This window comes from Scardinius erythrophthalmus (assembly GCF_964197995.2).
Source record: "Scardinius erythrophthalmus genome assembly, chromosome: 3".
Taxonomy (NCBI): domain Eukaryota; kingdom Metazoa; phylum Chordata; class Actinopteri; order Cypriniformes; family Leuciscidae; genus Scardinius; species Scardinius erythrophthalmus.
The window spans coordinates 28,864,170-28,888,414 of NC_138223.1; the positions used below are offsets into that span (position 1 = coordinate 28,864,170).

Sequence of the window (24,245 nt, forward strand, 5' to 3'; positions counted from 1 at the left end):
GTGTAAAAAAAACTATTTACAGTATTTATTTATTTTATTTGAATTATTTATTTTGCATGGGCTTTTTTTAATTACTCCCAAAAGTTAAGATAACTTCTTAGTTTTGTCAGTTCATACTGTATACATTGGACAAATCAATTGGATAAAGACGGTAAATTAAGTATAGTTTACTGAAATCAAAAAAGTGCAGTCTTCGGGTTCATATTAACCTTCAGAAATCATTCCAATATGCTGATTTGGTGCTCAATATTTCTTGTTGAAAACAGTTGTGCTACTTAATATTTTTGTGCAAACTGTGATGCATTTTTTTCAGTATTATTTGATAAATAGAAAGTTCAAAACAACAGCATTTATTTGAAATAGAATTCATTAGAAAACATTAAATGCATTTACTGTCACTTTTGATCAATTTAATGAATTATTGCTGAACAAAAGTATAAATTTCTTTCAAAAAAAATCTTACAAACCCCAAGCTTTTTAACTGTAGTGTAATACCCTTTATTCATAAGTTTAATACAACTCCAGCAAACACAGCTGTGTCTGAAACGCATGGCAGGCAATGCATAAATAAAACAGATACGGAAATTGTGAAGATGTGTATTGCTGATGGAAGATACAAATTGAAACTGATTACAGAATAACTTGGATCATCATCAGCCAAAAGCTGTTTTCTCTCTGTAAAAAAACAAACATGTTTCTCCGCTTAGTTTGCTACACCCACAGATTCTGTCTGACATGCACACAATCAATGATTTCACCCCACACATCGAATTGACTTCAACCTCCATAATGAGCCAGAAAAAAACTACTTTCTCAGTCTGAGGGTCTAGTGTTATATCATGTCTTTCATCTATTCTACCATTAACTACCATGCTACTAGATATTAAATCCATTATATAGCAGCATAATGCACTGATTTAGAGCAGCATCACTGATTTCATTGAAACTAAGTACTGATGATGAAGGCAAAAGTGAACTTTTGGGTTTGACTTGTGGTCAGTAATGTGGCAATGTCTGTCCCATTTCCTTCTGTAACTTAGTCCATTACTTACAGGTGTCCTTTTTTCCTCTTTGTAGGTCGGCCTGTGATGATAGTGGTGGAATACATGGAGAATGGCTCCTTGGACTCTTTTCTGAGGGTACATTCAATAGAAATATGGCATACCACACTCAACATTCCTCATAAACAGCGCCTAACTCCAAAGAGCATTTTGTAATTTGCCAGCAGATGTATAGTTGATATGAAATGCTTTTGGAAATTTGCATGTCCTGCAATGTGACAGTTTATATATATATATATATATATATATATATATATATATATATATATATATATATATATATATATATATATATATATATATATATATATATATATACTATGGCTATATATATACTTATAATATGAAGTCGGAATATATAGAATGAAAGTCTGAATATATAAAACCAATGTCTGAATATATATGGAATGAAAGTCTGAATATATATAGAATGAAAGTCTGAATATATAGAATGAAAGTCTGAATATATATAGAATGAAAGTCTGAATATATAGAATGAAAGTCTGAATATATATATAGAATGAAAGTCTGAATATATAGAATGAAAGTCTGAATATATATATAGAATGAAAGTCTGAATATATAGAATGAAAGTCTGAATATATATATAGGATGAAAGTCTGAATATATATAGAATGAAAGTCTGAATATATATATAGAATGAAAGTCTGAATATATATATAGAATGAAAGTCTGACTATATATAGAATGAAAGTCTGAATATATATAGAATGAAAGTCTGAATATATATAGAATGAAAGTCTGAATATATATAGAATGAATGTCTGAATATATATATAGGATGAAAGTCTGAATATATATAGAATGAAAGTCTGAATATATATATAGAATGAAAGTCTGAATATATATATAGAATGAAAGTCTGAATATATATAGAATGAAAGTCTGAATATATATATAGGATGAAAGTCTGAATATATATAGAATGAAAGTCTGAATATATATATAGAATGAAAGTCTGAATATATATATAGAATGAAAGTCTGACTATATATAGAATGAAAGTCTGAATATATATAGAATGAAAGTCTGAATATATATAGAATGAAAGTCTGAATATATATAGAATGAATGTCTGAATATATATATATAGAATGAAAGTCTGAATATATATATAGAATGAAAGTCTGACTATATATAGAATGAAAGTCTGAATATATAGAATGAAAGTCTGAATATATATAGAATGAAAGTCATTATATAATTATTTCCTGAACGGCTTGCCATAATATACAGTATATATATATATATATATATATATATATATATATATATATATATATATATATATATATATATATATATATATATAAAGCAGTTCAAATGATGACTTACATCTTACCAAGATGTGATTTTAAATAGTTTATGCTCTTTATTATGTACATAAATGCACCAAGGTGAACATGTCTAGACAGGTTTTGAACCCTGTTTTTTTTTCTTTTAGGCAGTTATATATAAAAAGTCCAGTACAAACATCACTGCCGCTCATCAACGGCAGCTTTCGGAGTTGCTAGGAGACAAGAACAGTCCTCTGTAGGCTAGATCGTCCCATTTAACAGCGCTCGGTCCGACCTTCGTGCCCTTTGAAAGCGTTGCCTTCGAAAGTCCGATTCCTTCGAAGGATGCAGCCTCTGAATTTGGAACGCAGCCAAAGTCTCATAACTCAATGAGCATTTGTCAAGTGAAGTCAAGTCACAAGTATAGCACTTTATTCAATAGAGATTGTTTCAAATCAGCTTTACAGGGATAAACAGGAAAATAATGATTCACTGATAAAAACATAGTTCAATTATGCTGTAAAGCAGCTCTAAAAAGAAAATAGTGATTCCACTGAGGTCAGTTCAGTGTTTATTCACTTCTGTTCGATGACTGTGTAAAGTTCATCAATTATGGAATTAGTTCAATTCAGTATTCAGTACTATAAGTATTTCTGGAGAAAACAGTGTCAGCTCAGCTCAGTTCTCATCTTATAGTCCCAGAACAGTCAAATCAATGATATTGCCGAATACATACATTTTTCTAACTATGCCAGCTATCCAGTGAATAACAAATGACTGGAAAAGTCATGGGGCCTTTGAATTGTTTTGGATGGGTGAGCTCTTGGAGTCAAAAAGGTTGAGAACCACTGGTCTATATGCCATTTTGCTTATTATTTTACTACAGTAGGTATGATAATTGTTTCTGATTCCTGTTTCTTAACTGTTATATTAATAGTTAGTTTATTTCTTTTGAAGAAATACAGATTAAATCTCCAGTTCATTAGAGTCATATGTTTGTGTATCAGACTAAATGGTTCTATGTTATATTTTAAATTGTGCCAGAAAATATATTTTCAGTGTTAAAATAAATGTTTTGGTTAAATGCAAAATGTATTTTCTAAAATATATTTTGAACAATATAAATATAATGAGAAGATTTACTAAACAAACCTGCTAATACAAGTCATTTGTTCAGGAATCGGGCTACATTGTTCACTGTATGCTCCATGCTTTAGATTCAGTAGTGTTGAACAGCAATGCAGGGAAAATGTTGAAAGTATTTCTCATTATGGTTTCATCCACATTCCACCACAAACGCACCTTAAATAACATCATGAAAATCATTTGGTTTCAGTATTTGAAAAAATAGATCCAGTTGTGAAAAAGATTCTTCGTTATCGGTTCATAACTCCAGTTATTACATGTTATTACATGACCAAACTTTTATTGAGACACTACGTGGAATATTTATATTTTCAGAAGGCTATTTATCACACCACAGAACCATTTGAAATGAACTGGATTTAATCCATTCATAGCACCTACTGTAACGCACCTATTTTATATTGTCTTTTATACTATTTATAAAACCCTTTTTGTTTTGTTTTTTGATGTTTAAAAAAGGGCCAATGGACATTTTATGCGTTAACTACCCAAACAAAAACTAATGTTCTTTTTGTTTTTTGCATCAGGTCTGGTTAAAGTTGAATATGTTTTTTGTTCATTGTGATAAAATATAGACATCTCCAACTCTTTTTTTTTTTTTTCCTTTGGCTCCTCTTCTTGCCTTTTGTAGAAGCATGACGGGCACTTCACCGTGATCCAGCTGGTTGGTATGCTGCGTGGCATTGCCTCCGGTATGATGTACCTGTCCGACATCGGCTATGTCCACCGGGACCTGGCAGCACGAAATATTCTTGTGGATGACAACCTGGTGTGTAAAGTGTCGGACTTCGGTCTGTCCAGGGTGCTGGAGGACGACCCGGAGGCAGCTTACACCACCACAGTAAGCCACATACACCCACTTCAATATTGGTTCATTTAAATTCAGGACTGTTCAGAGTTAATAACAATCTGTGCGTTTTAGACAGCCAAAGCTGATCCAAAATCTCTGGAGCATAGCACTACTCTGCTTGTTGTGTGTTATTGAATGGGATTGGGTTGATCTAAGCAGTATAACACCAGATTAAGGGCTTATTCTGAGGAGTGATTAAGTAATTAGATTTATAATAAGATGCTAAATGAGTCTGAATACTTCTGAACTTTTTTTATACAGGGGTCTGAGTGTGTTGCTTCAAAACTCAATTATGACTCATCATTACATAACAAGCAATCTGCATCTCCTTTGATTGCCTATACACACAAATCTATTGGCTGCTTGCTATTATCATGAAAAGAAAAGATTTTGTTTTGTCAGGGGGGTAAAATCCCTATCCGCTGGACTGCTCCGGAGGCAATTGCATACAGAAAGTTTTCCTCAGCCAGTGATGCTTGGAGCTACGGTATTGTCATGTGGGAGGTGATGTCATATGGGGAACGGCCCTACTGGGAGATGTCCAATCAAGATGTGAGTAACTTGGGCTATTCTTATTATTAAATTCTAGGCAGGCAGTTGTTGTTGTGTTTTTTTGTTGTTGTTGTTGTTGTTGTTGTTGTTGTTGTTGTTTTTAACATAATTAGACTTTATATATATATACTGTATATGAATTAACTTGTGGATGATGCTTTTTTTTTTTTTTTTTTTGGGGGGGGGGAGATTAGGTCAAAGTTGTTTAATCATTTAAACCTTCAAATGCTATGTTATATTTTAAATTGTGCCAGAAAATATATTTTCAGTGTTAAAATAAATGTTTTGGTTAAATGCAAAATGTATTTTCTAAAATATATTTTGAACAATATAAATATAATGAGAAAATGACATGTAACAATGTAAATATATTTCAACATCTAGTATTTGCAATGTATTTATTTGGCCATTTTCAAATATATATATATATATATATATATATATATATATATATATATATATATATATATATATATGAAGAGTTCAGATGCAAAAGCCTCTAAGTGCCATCTTAAATTTTCTTCTCGAATGATCATTTTTATCAAGCTCATATATTTAAGTTCAGTAATTTCACTTAAATAGCAATGAAGATTACCTATTAATTGTCATTTAAGTGAAATTACTGAACTTAAAATTATCATTCTAGGAGAAAATTTCAGATGGCACTTAGAGGCTATTGCATCTGAACTCTTCATATATATATATATATATATATATATATATATATATATATATATATATATATATATATATATATATATATATATATATATATATACACATATAATATTTTTAAAATATATTTAAAATACATCTGAAAATATATTTCATCTCCCAGAATCCCTTTTCCTGTTAGATTTCTCTGAATTTTTTATTATATTTGTTTTAATTGTAATTTTAAATCATCTTCCCTTGGGATGTGGCCAATTCTAATTCATTTTAAAACACATATTCTGTGCAAATATAACATGTGGAACCGTGTTATGCCTTTAGTTTATTCATTACTGTTCTCGCTGATTATTTTATGCACCCAAACATTGGCGGATCCATTAATTGGCTGAAGTATTTTAGACTTCTGATGGCCTCCCTAAAATTGCATTCATAAAATGAATTTGTAGAATTTATATCCCAGTAAGGTTCTGTGTATCTTTCTGCAGGTAATTCTGTCTATAGAGGAGGGCTACAGGCTCCCTGCGCCCATGGGCTGCCCCGTGGCCCTGCACCAGCTCATGCTTCTCTGCTGGCAGAAGGAACGCAGTCGACGACCTCGGTTTAGTGACGTGGTCAGCTTCCTAGACAAGCTGATCCGCAATCCAAGCAGCCTGCTCACACTGGTGGAGGATGTAAATAGGTAGAACGATCACAACAACATTATAAAATCTACATTTTATTTAATTGCTTACTAGAATCAAAATAAGTGCCAGTATTGAAATTACCATTTTAAACTGACATTGTGAGTATTTACTTACAGAAAACTCTGATTAAACTTGACTGTTGTTTCTTGCCTTGTGGAAAAGCCTGTAAATTATTATTTTTTTTTTATTTCCTTGTGTGCCAGACTGTTGTTGTTTCACATACAGAATTTGTTGCATGTTTAAACAGCTTCCCGGAATCCCCCGAGGATTTGCCAGACTACCCTCTCTTCATATCCATCGGTGATTGGTTGGATTCCCTTAAAATGAGTCAATACAAGAACAACTTCATAGCAGCAGGGTACACAACCCTGGATTCCATATCCACCATGAGTATTGAGTGAGTACTACTGCGAGTTCTGTTCATTGCTTTGTACATTGTAACATCATATTTCTAATCAGTCTTATGAGCCTTAGAAATTCATGTATCATAATAGGCAGTAGGCTTCATAGGATTACAATAATAATAATATTTAATAATAATAAACAGCTAACATGAATGATTAGCCTAGGTAAACAATCTAAAACAAGCTAATTAATATTCATTAAAGGGATAGTTCACCCAAAAATGAAAATTAACCCATGATTTACTCACCCTGAAGCCATCCTAGGTGTATATGACATTCTTCTTTCAGACGAATACAATTGGAGTTATATATAAAAAAAAATGTCCTGGCTCTTCCCAGCTTTATAATAGGAGTGAATGGCTGTATGTCTTTGGAAGTCCATCAAAGTGCATCTATTCATGATTAAAGTGTTCCACACATCTCTGGGGGTTAATAAAGGCCTTCTGAAGTGAAGCGATGCGTTCGTGTACGAAAAATATCTATATTTAAAACTTTATCGTCTAAAATAACTAGCTTCCGGCAGACGGCTGTACGCATCTGGGTGAGTAAATCATGGGCTAATTTTCATTTTTGGGTAAACTATCCCTTTAAAGGGGTCATATAATGTCATTTTTGTACAAGCTAATATGATTCTTTAGGGTCTAAATTAAAAGTTTGTAATATGCTTTAATTAAAAATTCTCATTAGTATTGTAAGAAAACACTCATTTTACCTGGTCAAAAACAGCTCTGTTTTCAGCACGCCGTTTAAGTGCATGTGTCTTTAAATGATAATGAGCTTTGCTCACCCCGCCCCTCTGTTCTGTGCGTACACCATTTAACACAATAACCATAACGCGTTGTTCATTATAAACGTGGGATTATGAATTATATTGAGTACGTCCTACATAGAAAACATGCCATAATGTACCCTGAGTGTAAAAATAGCTGCATTCATTGTGAAGCGTGCAAGCAATTTGCAAAGATTAATATAAAGATCAATATAAAGGTCAATAAAACATTACACTCACTTCAGTTCTTCTGGAGGTGCAGCAGGAACACGAATAGTTGGTACCGATCCTTTTTTCAGGAGCAGCTTCTTAGCAAATAACCAGCTTTATGCTGACCCTCGTTTATAAAGCAGTCTGGTGAAATGATTCGCGCAAACATGAAAGCATTGACGTTGATCGTGGGGAATATTCCTTTCGCAAACAAACTCAGCCACTGCGTCTTCAGCTGTACGGATTTAGGAACATCAACATGACTGCTGTGTTCGTTATTACACCCAAGAACAGAACACCACAATCTCTTAGACCGACGCTATTCCACTCAGTGCTCCAGCTATCAACACTGAACGCGCCGGTCCGCGCGGACTATGATTGACAGCTCGCTCACGAGGGCGGGTCTGTGTTGAAACGCTGCTGTGAATCAACAATCGTGGGAGTGGCGTCGATTTTGTGACGTCACAAAATCGAACAGCTTGATTTGAGATGGGAGGAAACATATAAGAAGATAAAAAAAAAAACACTGGATGGATTTTTATCATTTTATGATGGTTGTGTACAGGCACTGCCAACACACATTTCAGTGCAATCAACTTGTAAAAGTGCATGTAGCATTATATGACCCCTTTAACTATCTCTTTTAAGCTCCCTCACTCTACAGTACACTAGACAGTAGCGTAGATCTAACATTGAATGGACTAAATTACTTTTAGATTCATATTCACACCCTTTGTAATCATCTCATGAACTTGCCAATTATGTAACCCAATTTCAAATGTCTCACCCTCATTGTTTTCTAAACAGTGATGTAAGAAGAATCGGAGTGTCTCTGATTGGCCACCAGAGGAGGATAGTGAGCAGCATACAAGCACTACGACTGCAGTTCCTCCACATTCAACAGAATGGCTTCCATGTATGAAAATACACATATACACATACACATACACTCATACAAACGCTTATCCCAGCAACGCTAGACCTCACACACACTCTCGAGATCTGGGCTGACTGACTGTCATGAGAAGTGCTCCACAGCTTCAGTTTCTGTCAAAATACAGTGAAGATTTCCAGTTGAAACACATACATAAGAAAGCAATCTCAAAGACCCTGAAGAAACATGCTAAATGTCATGAATTGTTTGTCTTCTTGGTAAACTGTGTGTAACAGGAAAACTGGACCATTTACCCAGAGGAACCACAGTAAACAATGGAACAATGGCACCATTTAATTGTTATGAAGATGTCATCTGTCAATCATCCTGCAAGTTCTGTGATTGACTGGACTCCAAATCTGAGAACTTTGAATAGTATATTTGCTATTTTAATGTATTAAATTATGTGTCTTAAGAGATTTTTTCTGGTTTATTCATCGAGCTTCTTCCTGAACCTCTAAAACGAGAGACTATGGATCTGTTGAATGTCTTCAGCTTTAAATGGCTATTATACATTGTTTATCACATCTGATATTTATCCTGATATTTATATGTATTATGTGAATTTGTTTCTTTTTTTGGTTGCATTTTGTTTAGTTATTTTTCTAAGCAATATGTGCAGTCTTTAGAAAACCAAGAAAAGAGCCAAGGTAGGGAAGTGAGAGCTTTATCTTGCTCTGTTTTAAAAAAAAAAAAAAAATCCACACAAAACCATTGACTTCCTCAGGCTGTCGGCGAGGTGGTAAAAGTCTGACCTTTCAGAAGACTGTAAGCCATTTTCTTACTCCTGTGCACCACAGTCAAATTGAACAAACTTATACAAATCCACTCAGACCGAGATTTGAGAACTGCACACATTTGTTCAGTCTGCTATGGTGTACAGTATCTATAGACACCTCTGATATTTTATCAGTTTGCCTTGCGATTATGAAACTTTTGTCAGTGGAGAAACGTAGAGGTAACGGGTTGCAGTAAAATGTTCTCATATAGAGAGCATGACAATATAGCACTCTGCATGTTGGCAGGTATTTTTTCCCAACACAGCAGGCCTACATACACACATAACTTCAATGGCAACATACACATTTACAGTCTCCTTCGCTTCCACCAGACAAACAAACGCACAATACCGTACCATGTTCTGTAGCTGATATATGCCCCCATTCTTTGACAGGCTCTTTGTACCTGAACACATGTTCGGGACACTGAGGCCACTTGACAAACTTCAAGTTGCAATGTGCAAATGTCAAAAGCGCAAGAGATCCGAGTGCTTACTTCAAGCAGGGCAAGGGAAATCTCTGGGTAATCAGGTCATAATGTATTGTTCATAGTAAACTAATTGTACATTATTTTTTATAATTTATAAAGAGTACAGAGAGATAAAGGTGATATAGGTTGAATGTTTGTAAAAATAAATGATAACATATATATTTTTTGTGTTGTGTTTTGAGTATCACAATCAAAAAAAAAAATGCAAATATGAACTGTGGGTTTGCTTTCTGAAATGTTACAGTAACATGACAATAAGATTTGTTAACATTAGTTAACTTTAACATTAACTTAACATTAACATTAATGATCAATACATCTACAGCAATTGGTGATCTTCATTCATGTTCATTTGAACATTTATACATTTTTGTTGTAACATACAAATGTTGTAACATTACTGAATGTACTATGAACTAACATGACATAAACAACGAGCAATAGTATTTTATTAACTAACATCAATAAAGATTAATAAATTCTGTAAAACACACATTGCTCATTGTTAGTTCAGATAATGCATTAAATAATGTTAACAAATGAGACCTTATTGTAAAGTGTTACCAAAACAATACGAAATCATAAAGATGCTACATTCACGTTAGTTGTAACACTAGTTAGGTCATTTGTAAGCAAACTTCTAATACAGTTTTCATTTGAACAGTTCTCAGGAACAAACAAAGTTTTACCTGAACCTGGCTGCATGCTCAGCCTACAAAGATTTTTCCTTTCCATTGTTGTAAACCGTTATCTGCCTAAATTGACAAAGCAACAGGTTGTAACAACAGATTTTAGTCTTTTTTACAACAGCCTTTTCAAAATGTCTGCTGAAACTCAACTGTGACACAATTGTCAATAATGAGTGTAATGTTGGTTACCCCTTTCTATATTGAACTATAGTTGGCTCACTGTATGAAAAACAAGTTGCTGTCTTAAATTTTTAAGTACAATCAACTTGGATGTTTAAGTCATTTCAACTTAAATTACATTAAACTGACTTAAAAAATTAGTTCTTGTATAACTTTTTTTATTATTATTGAAAATTGCTTAACTTATTTTGATGGGTTAAAGGTATGTAAAAACGTTGTCATAACTTAATTTGTAAAATTATATGATCGATAAGTTATGGCAACATTTTTTACATTGCTTTAACTAAAAATTTAAGGCAGCAACTTTTTTTTTTAGTGCCGTTATAAATGATGGTTTGAGATTATCATGATTAAAATGCGCACCATGAAAAACTATTTTAACAAATATATTCATTTAAAATAATAATAATAATAATAAATATAATGCTAATCAAAATATTAACTAATTCTTGTTAAGGGAAATGGGATTGATGCAGGAAATGAAAAATCTGATCAAATCAATATACCTTTATATATATATATATGTGTGTGTGTGTGTGTGTGTGTGTGTGTGTGTGTGTGTGTGTGTGTGTGTGTGTGTGTGTGTGTGTGTGTGTGTGTGTGTGTGTGTGTGTGTGTGTGTGTGTGTGTGTGTGTGTGTGTGTGTGTGTTGCTTTGGTCTGCTAAGTTTATGTGACACTGGAAACAAAGATGGGTATATACACATTAATAACAACATGTTTTTTTTTTTTTACTTGTGTTACAGTCATTTATTCATTTATTTTAATAAACCAAACTTGACATTTTTAATAATGAGGATTTATTCAACTATCAGAACTTTTAGCCCTGTGGACTTTTATAATTTTGGAAGAAAACAAACTCTATTAAAACACTTTAATATGTTTAATTTGTCTATAATGCCCAGCAGTGGATATAGTACAGTACAGCATACGAATTGTAATTTTTCCTCTTAAAGTCATGAACATCATCATGAATTTCACTTCCACTCTATTTGCTTATATGCTCGTCATTTTGCTAAGGCTCATTTAAACAGCTCCTATTTTTTGTATCCTATACGCAAAATTAAATATTATTTTCAAACTCTTGAAACTAATGCTGTCTCTTGCAAAACTCTTGCATACTCTTCACTAACGCTGTCTTGTGTTATTATAGCTAATTGTTGGGTGTAGGGAAATATAGCAAACAATAACCATTCTCACACGGTAAACACTGAAAGAAAAGAGAAAGAAACAAGAAAGAAAGAAAGAAAGAAAGAAAGAAAGAAAGAAAGAAAGAAAGAAAGAAAGAAAGAAAGAAAGAAAGAAAGAAAGAAAGAAAGAAAGAAAGAAAGAAAGAAAGAAAGAAAGAAAGAAAGAAAGAACACTGTTCTGACATTGTCCATCGGATGGCGCTATTAAGTAAACACGACTCGAGCCGAAGAGCGTCATCGGTCTCCTAGCAGCGGTCTCCTCCAGGTAAGTGTTTACGTCTCTGCATCTGCAATGGACACATCATCAATCAGATGACTGAGATTTTTGTATGAGAAATTACTTTTCAAAACCAAGACGCAGACAACACTTGAGCCGAGCCGGAGCAGAAAAGTAAGAAAGAAAATCTTCCCATGTACAGCAGATTTACAGAGCAGGTTAGCCAGCCAGACAGCTAACTTAGCCGTCGTCCGCTACGGATATGTAACGTTAACGTTAACGTTAAACAATAACCTTGAATTACAAGAAAAAATGTCAGCCTTGTGTTGTCTTAATGTGTATGCATTTGAGTGTTTAAACAAACGTCAGAAGACAGAAATGTTAGAATTATTTGAGCATCCTCCTCGTACATGTTAAGCGCTAGCATGTGTGCTAATGAGCTGAGAGGATTACAGGCTGTTCTCGTAGATTACGCTTTTACTCTTCATGTGTTTCTGACCTGCGACACTGTGACAGATGCGGATAAAACGGTGTCAGTTTCGCTGCTGTCTGTGGACTGATTCACTGATGAATGAATGAATGGATGGTTGTGTAACGCTATATTATGCGACTTAAATGTCATTTTCATTTAGCCCGATACACAACAGGTGGGTGTTTCTTTAGACTCAAGATACGTCTAACGTTATATAAATATCCCAAGTTAACAAATTCAAGTAACGTTAATATTTGCACGTAAATACAGATTTTATGTGCATTTTGCTTGCTAGCTGTGTGTCTGCTCGCAGCTCAAGTTAATTCACTTAAATCGGATTATTAAAAAAGAAGCAAACAAGCTTATTTTCTTATCAGACCTCTGGCCGCTGTTTAAACTGTTTACAATTCAAGGTCTATACTATATAAAAAAACTAAAATCTAAATATATATTAAGTGAATTTTAAGAGCATATTAAGTGAGTTCATGCACAACACATTATGAATTAAAATATAATAAATAACGTGACAAATATTCAATTAAAATATACTAAATAAACTGCATAAAATAATACACACATTTACATGTATAATGTCACAAAAGATTTCTATTTCAAACAAATGCCATTCTTTTGAACTTTCCATTCATTAAATAACCATGAAAAACAGTCACAGGTTCTACATAAATATTAAGCAGTACATTGATAATAATAAATGTTTCTTGAGCACCAAATCAGAGTAATGATGCTGAAAATTATGATTTGCCATCACAAAAAGTTGAATTAAAATATGTTAAAATAGAAAACAGTTATTTTTGTAGTAATTGTATTTGTAGTAAATGTATTTCGGATCAAATGAATGCACTGCAGCCTTGGTGAGCATAAGAGACAAGCATAATAGTCTCCCAGATCTATCTATCTATCTATCTATCTATCTATCTATCTATCTATCTATCTATCTATCTATCTATCTATCTATCTATCATCTGTCTGTCTGTCTGTCTGTATGTTTATCTATCTGTCTATCTATCTGTCTGTTTGTCTATATTATATATCTATATATCTATCTATATCTGTCTGTCTATCTATCTATCTATCTATCTATCTGTCTGTCTGTCTGTCTGTCTGTCTATATCTATCTATCTGTCTGTCTTTCTGTCTATATTGTCTGTCTAGCTCTCTATCTATCTATCTATCTGTCTGTCTGTCTGTCTGTCTGTCTATATGTCTGTCTATATCTATCTATCTGTCTGTCTATATTGTCTATATGTCTGTTTGTCTATATTATCTATCTATCTGTCTGTCTTTCTGTCTATATTGTCTGTCTAGCTCTCTATCTATCTATCTGTCTGTCTGTCTGTCTGTCTGTCTATATCTATCTGTCTGTTTGTCTATATTATCTATCTATCTGTCTGTCTTTCTGTCTATATTGTCTGTCTAGCTCTCTATCTATCTATCTATCTATCTATCTATCTATCTATCTATCTATCTATCTATCTATCTATCTATCTATCTATCTATCTATCTATCTATCTATCTATCTGTCTCTGTCTATATTGTCTATCTATCTGTCTATCTATCTGTCTATCTATCTGTCTGTCTGTCTGTTTGTGTATCTATCTATCTATCTATCTATCTATCTATCTATCTATCTATCTATCTATCTATCTATCTATCTATCTATCTATCTATCTATCTATCTATCTATCTATCTATCTATCTATCTATCTGTTTTTTTCTTCTTCGTTTGAGCTACTGAGATCTCCCCTCAACAGTTGGTGTCCTACGTAGACTGTGAAAAAGAAGAGATGTTTCTGTTGTCCCAAGTGTTTGTCGGCCTCTGGATGCATCTAATGAATAATCTAATGGAGCTTGTCTTTGATGTGATCTCTTTCCAGAAGCGCCCCATCCAACTAGGCAAATGGGGCTTTTTGATAAGCTTGCAGGGTGGCTGGGTCTGAAGAAGAAGGAAGTGAACGTGCTGTGTTTAGGTCTGGACAACAGTGGAAAAACTACCATCATCAACCAGCTAAAGCCATCCAATGTATGTCACTCTCCTGTCTGTACACCCAAAATATATGTTTTTGTATTTTCCTTTCTCTTTTTTTGTTTTCTGTTTTGAATGTGAGCTCACAGTTGTTGTTTTTTTCCTTGCAGGCTCAGGCTCAAGACATTGTCCCAACTATAGGCTTCAGCATAGAAAAGTTTAGGACCTCAAGGTGAGTATTTAAAAGAGCTAACTATGTAGCTATATAGTGTGAGGGGTTAGTCTCTGAAAACCATTTGTCTTTTTTCAAAATCTTACTAACACAGTAACTCCCTCCTCTCCCCAAAGTCTTTCTTTCACAGTGTTTGACATGTCAGGACAGGGAAGATACAGAAATCTGTGGGAGCACTACTACAAGTGAGTTTCTCCTATTCAAGCTTGTTTAATTATGTTTACTGAGCTCATGGAGTGTCATCGCCCACTTTGGAATCGATCTGTGTGGTTTGTGTTTATTCTGTGTTCTGTTGTTTTCAGGGAGGGTCAGGCCATCATTTTTGTGATTGACAGTGGAGATAAATTAAGAATGGTGGTGGCAAAAGAGGAATTGGATACCCTTTTGAATCACCCTGGTATATCTTTCTGTCTGTTTCATATATCAATATGTTAGTCATCATTTTCAAGTCTGAATTAAAAGCAGCCTAATACCCATAAATGTTTTTTTTCTGATGTGAACTCAGATATTAAGCACAGAAGGATACCTATACTCTTTTTCGCCAACAAGATGGACCTCAGGGATGCGTTGTCAGCAGTAAAGGTCTCTCAGCTCTTGTGTCTGGAAAACATTAAGGACAAACCATGGCATATCTGGTAAGAAAAAAAAAATAAAAAATTTGAATTTTCTGCTTGCATTGAAATAATTTGTATAGGTCCAAAGCACTATTCGGACAGGATTTAGTGTTTGAGTTAGTTATTAACAGCAAATCTGCAGTTCGAAGGGTCTATTTGTCTGGATGTGGGCGAAATGGAAGGTCATGTAAAAATTAAAGGGATACTTCACCTCTGGGAAGATGAATGTGTATTTAAAATAGGTAATTTAAGTAGAAGAAATGTGGAGAAATTTTTGAATTTGGAGCTTTCTAGACTGAGAAAAGCCAGAAAATGTATTTTTGGCTTATGTGGATGAAAGACAACAACTCCCAGAATGCACTTGCTTCGCTGCCTTAGGAGGCCACGCCTACCGGTTAGAGAGCACAGTTGAAAACAAACAACAAGGCTAGCCTACGTGATGAGTTTGCCAGGGATTTAGAGACCCAAAATGTCCGGGACTCGGCTTTTGCGTTCTACAGTCGGCATTCATCATGTTTACTGTGGCGAGCAGGACGAGGCTGACGGCCGCGGGAGAACGGCGCGAGGCCGGTGGCGTCATTACTGAGACGCGCCGGGTCTCGCATCTCTCACGGAGGAGCGGGAATTTTCTTAGCAATGTTAAAACGCACATCAACCAATCACTTGTTTAGCGTTCATGTAAACACTACAGTCAGATTCACCAATCGGAATGAATTCAGTTAGATTGAAATGAGAGGTGTGCATGTAAACAATGAATGGCGACCGCAGAACGCAAAAGCCGAATCCCGGACATTTTTAACAGTCTCGCCCGCCGGACAAGTCCGGGAAAAGGAAGATGGTAACCCCTACTTACTCAGCTTTCTCCTATTATTCAGCTTTCTCCACAGAACAAGAGCATGCTAGCTTAGCTTCCAAAGAAAGACGGCTGATACTGTGTACATTCTGTGAGTGAGATCCCACCCTCTATGGGCGGGCTGAAAACATGCGGAACAACGCCATCTACTGGCTGTAGTCTTTAGCCTCTGGACAGAAAATCCTCCGATGACGCAAAATGACGATTTTTGCGTCATCGGAGGATTTTTTCCAGACAAAAAATACATAAATCTCTCCTCTCAGGGGGATATGAGGGGGGAAAGCATGGTAATTCGAAAATACTACAGGTTTTCTACTAATACAAAGCTTAATGCTAAATCCTGAAGTAACCCTTTAAACAGGCTTATATAAGTGAAATAATTCTAACATTATGTAATTAAAGGAACTCTTTAATTACATTACACAATTAAGGGACTCTTATTATTGATGTAATTTTCTTTGTACATTGGCTGGGATGTCTGAAGTACATAAATCACCAAGCTAATAAACCAGGCAGGCTGCAGCACATTAAGAGATTTAGCTTTAGTTACAGTATCCAATAAATGTCATAATAAATGAGGAAAAGTCTTACATACCACAGTGACAAGCATTCATATCCGGACAGAATTAGATTTCTCAGAGGAACCCTGTGCTAGTCAGGGTAGGCAATTTGCTTTTTAATTTTTACAAAGGTTGCATGAGGTTTTTACAGACGTGTTCAATTCATATGGGAATAACACAATCACAAATTACATCTGTGATCTCCTCAGGGTAAACCTGCCCCAACCGAATAGAGCTGATGAGGTGTGTGTGTGTGTGTGTGTGTGTGTGTGTGTGTGTGTGTGTGTGTGTGTGTGTGTGTGTGTGTGTGTGTGTGTGTGTGTGTGTGTGGTCCTGATAAACCCTACGTTATAGTGACAATAGGGATAAAAAAAACCACAAAGATGGCACTATCTGGAATACTTGTCCTTGTGGGGACATTTTTTGGTCCTCATGAGGAAAACAGCTTATGAATTATAATAAGTGATGATTTCTGAAAATGTAAAAATGCAGAAAGGTTTCTGTGATAGGTAGGTTTAGGGGGAGGCTACAGTTTGAACACTATAAAAATCATTATGTCTATGGAAAGTCACAATAAATCATGAAGTGTGTGTGTGTGTGTGTGTGTGTGTGTGTGTGTGTGTGTGTGTGTGTGTGTGTGTGTGTGTGTGTGTGTGTGTGTGTGTGTGTGTGTGTGTGTGTGTGTGTGTGTGTGTGTGTGTGTGTGTGTGTGAGTGTGTATGTATGTGTGAGACTAAGCAGAAGCTAATTATATAAATGTGGGGTCTGTAAGATTTTTTAAAGGGATGGTTCGGAGTAAAATCAACCTAGGGTCCTTTGCACCATGACCTCGAGCCAAACAATGTAATGACGCCCAGTTCCAGGAATGCACTAATATTTTGTTGGTAGTACCAGTTTGCAACAATTATTAGTTAAAACTAAGTTGTCAACACTTCGAAAAAAAAAAAAAATCGTTGTTACACTACATCCTTATGCATCGCTTTCTGCCAGGACTTTTATGTGCTTTTCCCTAATCACGGAAGTGACCTCGACGTGCGGGTTAGCGGTAGCATTAGCCATCAGGCAAGTGTTATTTAAATAAACTCCTGATGTACTTACAAACTTTCCAATGCCTCGTTTTATGAGTATAGAACCTATTTGTAAAACTGTATAAGTTTGGTACCATTCTGGGCATTATTAGTGGGGTAATTTACGAGATACAACCTTGGATCCATTAGCGCCTGCACTAAGCCATCCGGCTGATATCTCTAAATAATAATCTAATAATCTGTTATAATCTGTGTTTGGCTCGAGGTCATGGTGCAAAGGACCCTATGTTGATTTTACTCCGAACCATCCCTTTAATAATTTAGAAAGAATCTCCAATGCTCACCAAGGCTGCATTTATTTGATCTAAATTGTAACCAACACTTTTTAAATTCAATTTAACGTGTACTTGCTGAAAAAAAAAAGTATTCATTTCCTTTTTCTTTTCTTTTTTTTTTTAAATCTTACTGACCCCTAACTTTTGAATGGAATTGTGTGAATATATTATTTATATACAAAGCATACATAAAATTGATAGGAAATAAATGACTTTTACAGTGCTAGCGATGCAGTGAAAGGAGAAGGCCTTCAGGAGGGTGTAGACTGGCTGCAAGGTAAATGCACATTCCATGCTGATTTTCTGTTTGTCTCTAAATTGTTTGTTTCTTCAGAGATAAGCTCAAATACTGTTTGAGAAGGGTGTCAAAAGAACTGTACCATTTAAAACGTTCAATGCCATTTCCATTCTTGTGTTCCGTTTCATCCATAGAACAAATTGCACAGTAAGTACTTGCAGTTGAAATTAGCAGATGTGTTGTGATTTCTTAGTTAATTGTACAGTTATGTTGAACTGCTAGATTTCCCTTGTGGACTGTATTTATTCTTGCAGCTTCAATTTGGCCTTTTGAGAGAAATTCAAAGGAAAATAATAATCCTTTTATATATAAATATCTCAAAGATGAGATACAGCCCAAATTGATGCTAAACTATTTCAGATCCCCTCTCCTTGTTGTTTGAGGTGCATTTGAATGTTGAATGTCAAGTCAGTAACGATTAAATGAAGTTCACAGACGTCTGTTTTCCTCTACCCAGTAGTTTATCCCAATCAATCCAGCAATTCAGAGCCTCACCCTTATCGGAAACATTTATTTACAGTTATCAAAATGTATAAAGAATGAAATCATTGTTCTGTTTTTCCTTTCCCCCCCCCCCCTCTTCTCATTAACAGATCAAATCAGAGCGATGAAAACGTAAAACCCTCCTGAAAATGAAAAATTCATGGTCACCTGCTGCAATGGCGGAGCCAGACAAAACAGATCTTCACCTCTGGCCACCTACTGTCTATGCTGACTTTAAAATCAGTTAGATTGGTAGAGTAATAAACTGTTTGGCTTCGATTATGGCCATGTTTGCATTAGATATGAACATCTGTTTCAGTTGATCTGTGGCCGGTTGCATAAACTGCGTAGACTAGTCTTATAAATTAGTAATCTAATAAGTCAGTACTCAAGTTTTAAAAGTCAGTTACATAAGAGTATAGATTGGTCCAATTTGAATCCAAAAAGTAAGATTGATTACCCCTAACTACCTGCTAGTTGGTCAGACTAGTTATTAAGACACAATCTTAACATAGTGGCTGTATGTATATATGCAACTGGCCTCTGATTGCAAGTGGTCAGTCGAGATTTTCCTTTTTAAATCTCACCACAAACATTATTCGGACAGTTGTTTTCTTTTAAAGCTGCAAATAACTAGTGAAGTTTACCCTATTTGCACATTGATTAATTGGCAGATTGGATTTCTGACTACCTCCAAATGAGCGATCAAATCACAAAACATTTTGACCCCATTTATACCTGCAATTATGGTGTGTTCAAGTCACCCTGGGAAGTTCGTGTTTATGACTTGGGAAGTCGTATTTACGACGTTGGGTGCGTTCAAGTCCCTTTCGTCTGAGGAAGATGACGGTGTCTTAATTAACTACAACAGAAATACAGCAAGAGCAAAGAGCAAACTCTACTTCAAGAAAAATGCTTTTTAACTTTTTTTTTATTATTATTATTTATGAAGCCACTGTAAAATATATCATTATATTATATTGTTTAATTACAATGCTATTGTATTTTGTGCAGGAAATGAGCTTAATTTGTTGTAAATAAAAAATCCTGACAATGTCACTTCTAATTACCTATAAATATTGTGGTATTCCGCCACGTTTCTCACTGACACGTCCCCAATTCCTAAAGATTAAAGAAAATCCCAAGATTCCCAATCGTATTTACGACTTTCCCACTCGTATTTACGACTTTAAGGAGTAAAGTGGTCTGACAATTCGTCAAAGGTCATCGCACCTTCTTTCTTGATGAATTTTCTTTCATAAATATTCCACAACAATATATATGTTACCGGCAAAGTGTGTAATCCGGCATTCTATAGAATGCCTAGGTAATGTATAGAATTAGGTAATGTATTTTTGCCAAAACCCATCAGGCATTCTATACATTGCCTAGGCATTCTATACAATACCGGGATTTCACACTTTGCCGGTAACATATATAATATGCAATAAATTTGTCAAAGTACATCATATTTGAAACTTTAAATACTTACACTACACTTCTTGGCTGCCAATGCTGTAGACTAATTCTGTTGAGAAACTTACTGTTTCTCAGACAGAAAAGTACAGTGGCTAATATTTTATATCGTAGCTATAATAGATAGAAAACATTCCTGTACAGTGTTTATGTCATTGCTCTGGAATGTAAAATTGTGAAAGCTTGTTACTGTAGTAATGTATAGCAGTGCTGATTTGTCACTATTTTGCTATGATTTATGTTTTCATGCATTGCATACATGTTGCCTACAATGGACAGTGTTGTTGTTTTTTTGTTTGTTTGTTTTTTTTCAGAAAGTATGACACTTCAAACCGTCACAAAGGAAACATTTCCTCTTTGTTCTGGAGTTATTTTTTTTCCAATATTATTATATTTCTCGAGTATATGTAAAGTAATTCTTGCTGCATTTTTTGTCCTGTGTTTTGTCTAGATGATACATTTTCACAAAATAATTTATTTTCTAAACATTTGACTATTTAGAAATTTTTTTTTTTTTTTTTTTTTTGCTGTTTTTATTCATCATTAAGGGATCTTGTAATAGAATGTTTAAAGAATAAACAGAAACTCTGGGGCTTAGTCTCTGTATGAAGGGAGTCTCTCTCTGTCTATATAACTCTCTCTTTTTCAGTAGTCAACTGACCAGTCAATGCCAGTGTGGCACAGAGCTTCATCCTTCTTCCTCTTTAAATAATCGGTCTGGCCAGAGCTCTTTGAGTCTGAACTGTGTGAGGGACAGCTGTTATAGGGTGGCTGAACCATGTCCATGATTATAGCTGTGGAAAATCCAATGCCCTTGCTCATTAGAACCACAACATCAGCACAGATATGTAGGCAACTGAAAATGGCATGGCAATCTAATCATAGAGCCATCTGCCGTTTTAATGGAAGCGCACACGTTTATGTCTTTCCAGTCACTGAAATACTAAAGTGGTGCCAAATGGCGATGTGCTGTCATTGGAGCCTTCAGCTGGAGTTTCATCTCATTTAATTATGTTTATGAGGATGACTTAAGCGTGGCCAACCGCGAGTGTGATATTACTGTGGTTCAATATACAAAAATATAATGAGTAGCGTACTTTTTAGACGCAATATGGGCAGTTACTTGTCTGTTTTTCTCCGTCAAAAGTTTAGGTTGAATTCGTCTGAGCAGAAGAATGAATCTTCCCAACCACCAAAGCTGTCTGTTTGTGCACTGCAAAGCCCATGTCGCCTGAGGTCATTTAAAAAGGGATGGTTCACCCCAAAACGTAAATTCTGTCATTTACTCACTCTAGTATCGTTCCAAACCTCTATGGCTTTTTTTCTTGTGGAACATTGTCCCAATGTTTTGTTTGTTTTTCTTTCTTCGATATAATGAAAAAAAAAAAAAAAAGAACTTTGGTTCCCATCATTCTTCGAAATATCTTCTTTTGTGTTTCACATAAGAAAGAAAGTCACACAGGTTTGAGATAACTTGAGTGTAAATGACGACAGAATCTCTCTCTCTCTCTCTCTCTCTCTCTCTCTCTCTCTCTCTCTCTCTCTCTCTCTCTCTCTCTCTCTCTCTCTCTCTCTCTCTCTCATTTGACTTCAATGGGAAAATGCTGTATTTCCATCAGCGTCTGGTGCCAGTGAATAGGGACAGCACCAGAGACAGTTTTTGTGATCCCCGAGAAGATGTGACAGCAGATATAAAACAGTGCAGAGTCAGATCGTCTCGTTTAGCCATGCGTAACAGACGTGACGTTGATGCGGGACCCTGTAAGTGCCCGTTGCTTGCCACTTTCCATCTCTCTGTGTAAATACCGGGTTTTCTCCGCTGCTCCAGCTACGGTCCCTGAACAGAAGGCTGTAGTCTCGGTTTTTTTTTTTTTTTTTTTTTTTTTTTTCTCGAACTTTCCAATGAACGATAGACGTATTACAGACGGACAACTGAAATTAGCACCCGCTCTCACTGCAGCTACTTTCTGCCGCTAGGTGGCAGCATCAGTCTACTCTGTAATTCACTTTTGAAAGCCACAACAGGTAGTTAAACAACTGCTGAAATATACACAATATCAATTCATTTAACTTAAAAACATGTATGAAGGTAATGTTTCTTTCACAAATGTATCACCCGAGTTGCATTTTGAAGATCATACCTTTTATCACCTCTATGCACTTTGTTGTAGTAGGCTAGGCCTATGTGTACATTTTTACGTTTAATATAGCCTATATTGTATTGTTGTTTCTTATTATTATTATTGCTGACAGTTCTGTCAAATCTGCTGTTCATTTGTCCATGAAAAACTACATGTTCATCTCTCTGCGACACACTTCAAAGAACACGAAACAGATGTGAAGTATGCTCATTAGCTGAGCAAAATCTGCGCGCCATGACTGTTCCCATGCACGAGGGATCTAGGAGAAAACATCAACTGTTTATTTCAGAAACATTTTAAGAGATTTTAAAATGCACATAGTCATCCTCCGTACACTGAAAAAAAATATTGTTGGTTTAACTTAAAAAGTAGCCTATAACTAACCTGGTTGCCTTAATTTTGTGTTCATTGAAAATAAAAATAAATGAGTTAATTCAATGAAGGAGCTTGGTTTAATCAACAGAAACTCAAAATAGTATGTTATCTGAACCACATAAATGATCTTCAGAACCTGTGCCACATTAGCTGTTGTAAACTGCTGAGGGATCTTGACCAGGCCTTTTCTAAACTACAAAGAACTTCGACATCTGTACTGGAAGTATACCGTCTGCTTATAATTGGGACTCACTTGGCAAGCTGTCAAAATGTTACCAAATTAGTCGACTTGTCTGATATAGGCTAGGTAGAAGATATCTGGCTTCTTTTTTCCATTAAATTGGCTCGTTTGGAGAGTTGCATTCTCTCTTTTAAGAAAGCTAACAGATTCTTATTTCTCAAGGAAATTAATGGGATTTTATTTAGAATAGCCTGCAGAACTGTCAAACGTGCAGAGGCGCAATTAGCATCTAAAAAGTCTCAGATTCCTGGAGATTTCTTTGCGGAAAGCCTGTTCTCGGGAAATAATGTACAGTGTCTATAAAAGCTCTCATGACCAAACTGGAGAAAAGCATACCACCTACCACAAAAACATGAATGTTAATAGAAATCTTAGCTTTGACTTAGTAAGGTGATTTTGAAGTACATGCTCTCTAAAAGTCACCTCTGTCAAAAATGAGATAATAATATTGAGTGAATGCTCTCGGCACATAGTATACGTTCATCAAATACTTCCACTTCAAACTCACTAAATCCCAGCCTCAGCCCATTCAGAAATGCCGGTACTTGGGAAGAAACCTATACATAGGAGCCTGATAAAAATGTTAATATTAAACAAAATCTTTAGACGGACTTAGAGGCTTTTGCATCTGAAGTCTTAATGGCAACTAACTCTCATAGAGTATTAGTTGACTGTCTGCTTAATATCTGCTAACACTTTATCGTGATGGTCCCCAATAGATATTTTACTGACTATAAGTAACTTGGCAACTAAAAGGCAACTTATTTTACTAACCCGAATCCTAACTTACCATAACCTAACAGTCTACTGACAGTCTACTAATTCTCTCTAAGATAGTGATGAATCAAGTGTTACTACATCTTTATAAAGGAACTACTAATTATTTGGATCAGTATTCTAAAGTGAAGATCATGGGAACACACTAGTAATGACTAAAGTGTTACCAAATCCATTGGAAGGCATTCAAAATCTTACAAAAATCTCAAAAGCTTACAATGACTTCAGTCAATATTAGGTAGTAATCATGTTT

General features: G+C 35.0%; 3 protein-coding genes across 10 annotated transcripts in view; 2 read left to right on the forward strand and 1 right to left on the reverse strand.

Annotated features, from left to right (window-relative positions):
• The window catches only part of epha6 (eph receptor A6), a gene marked incomplete at its 5' end in the record, with an annotated part of 162,168 nt that extends 152,182 nt beyond the window's left edge, over positions 1-9,986 (forward strand). The window contains 7 exons of the mRNA XM_081361272.1: positions 1,078-1,139; positions 4,137-4,346; positions 4,758-4,907; positions 6,065-6,258; positions 6,510-6,659; positions 8,453-8,561; positions 8,816-9,986. Coding sequence (XP_081217398.1) covers positions 1,078-1,139; positions 4,137-4,346; positions 4,758-4,907; positions 6,065-6,258; positions 6,510-6,659; positions 8,453-8,561; positions 8,816-8,851 — 911 coding nt within the window. The 3' untranslated portion in view covers positions 8,852-9,986. The remainder of the gene's footprint in view (positions 1-1,077; positions 1,140-4,136; positions 4,347-4,757; positions 4,908-6,064; positions 6,259-6,509; positions 6,660-8,452; positions 8,562-8,815) is intronic.
• A 2,184-nt stretch (positions 9,987-12,170) lies between these two features.
• arl6 (ARF like GTPase 6) lies at positions 12,171-20,106 on the forward strand. The gene is made up of 8 exons (XM_081361758.1): positions 12,171-12,297; positions 14,491-14,636; positions 14,750-14,811; positions 14,928-14,996; positions 15,114-15,208; positions 15,317-15,446; positions 18,423-18,478; positions 19,093-20,106. Exons 2-8 carry the CDS (start codon positions 14,514-14,516, stop codon positions 19,116-19,118), a joined length of 561 nt encoding a protein of 186 aa, XP_081217884.1. The 5' UTR covers positions 12,171-12,297; positions 14,491-14,513; the 3' UTR covers positions 19,119-20,106.
• Positions 14,414-24,245, reverse strand: part of lmo7b (LIM domain 7b) — a 122,055-nt gene continuing 112,223 nt past the window's right edge. For all 8 annotated transcript variants that reach the window (XM_081361742.1, XM_081361751.1, XM_081361744.1 and 5 more), the window contains 2 exons: positions 15,338-15,411; positions 14,414-14,549 (listed from right to left, as the gene is read on the reverse strand). In XM_081361742.1, the coding sequence (XP_081217868.1) occupies positions 15,368-15,411 (44 nt within the window). In that variant the 3' untranslated portion in view covers positions 14,414-14,549; positions 15,338-15,367. The remainder of the gene's footprint in view (positions 14,550-15,337; positions 15,412-24,245) is intronic.

What these genes read in the sequence shown, in the direction of transcription:
- arl6 (XM_081361758.1), top strand. Translation starts at nt 14,514, where the DNA reads ATGGGGCTTTTTGATAAGCTTGCAGGGTGGCTGGGTCTGAAGAAGAAG. An exon ending in CTGTGGGAGCACTACTACAA is followed by an intron (nt 14,997 to 15,113) that starts GTGAGTTTCTCC and finishes TGTTGTTTTCAG; the next exon opens with GGAGGGTCAGGCCATCATTT. An exon ending in TACCCTTTTGAATCACCCTG is followed by an intron (nt 15,209 to 15,316) that starts GTATATCTTTCT and finishes ATGTGAACTCAG; the next exon opens with ATATTAAGCACAGAAGGATA.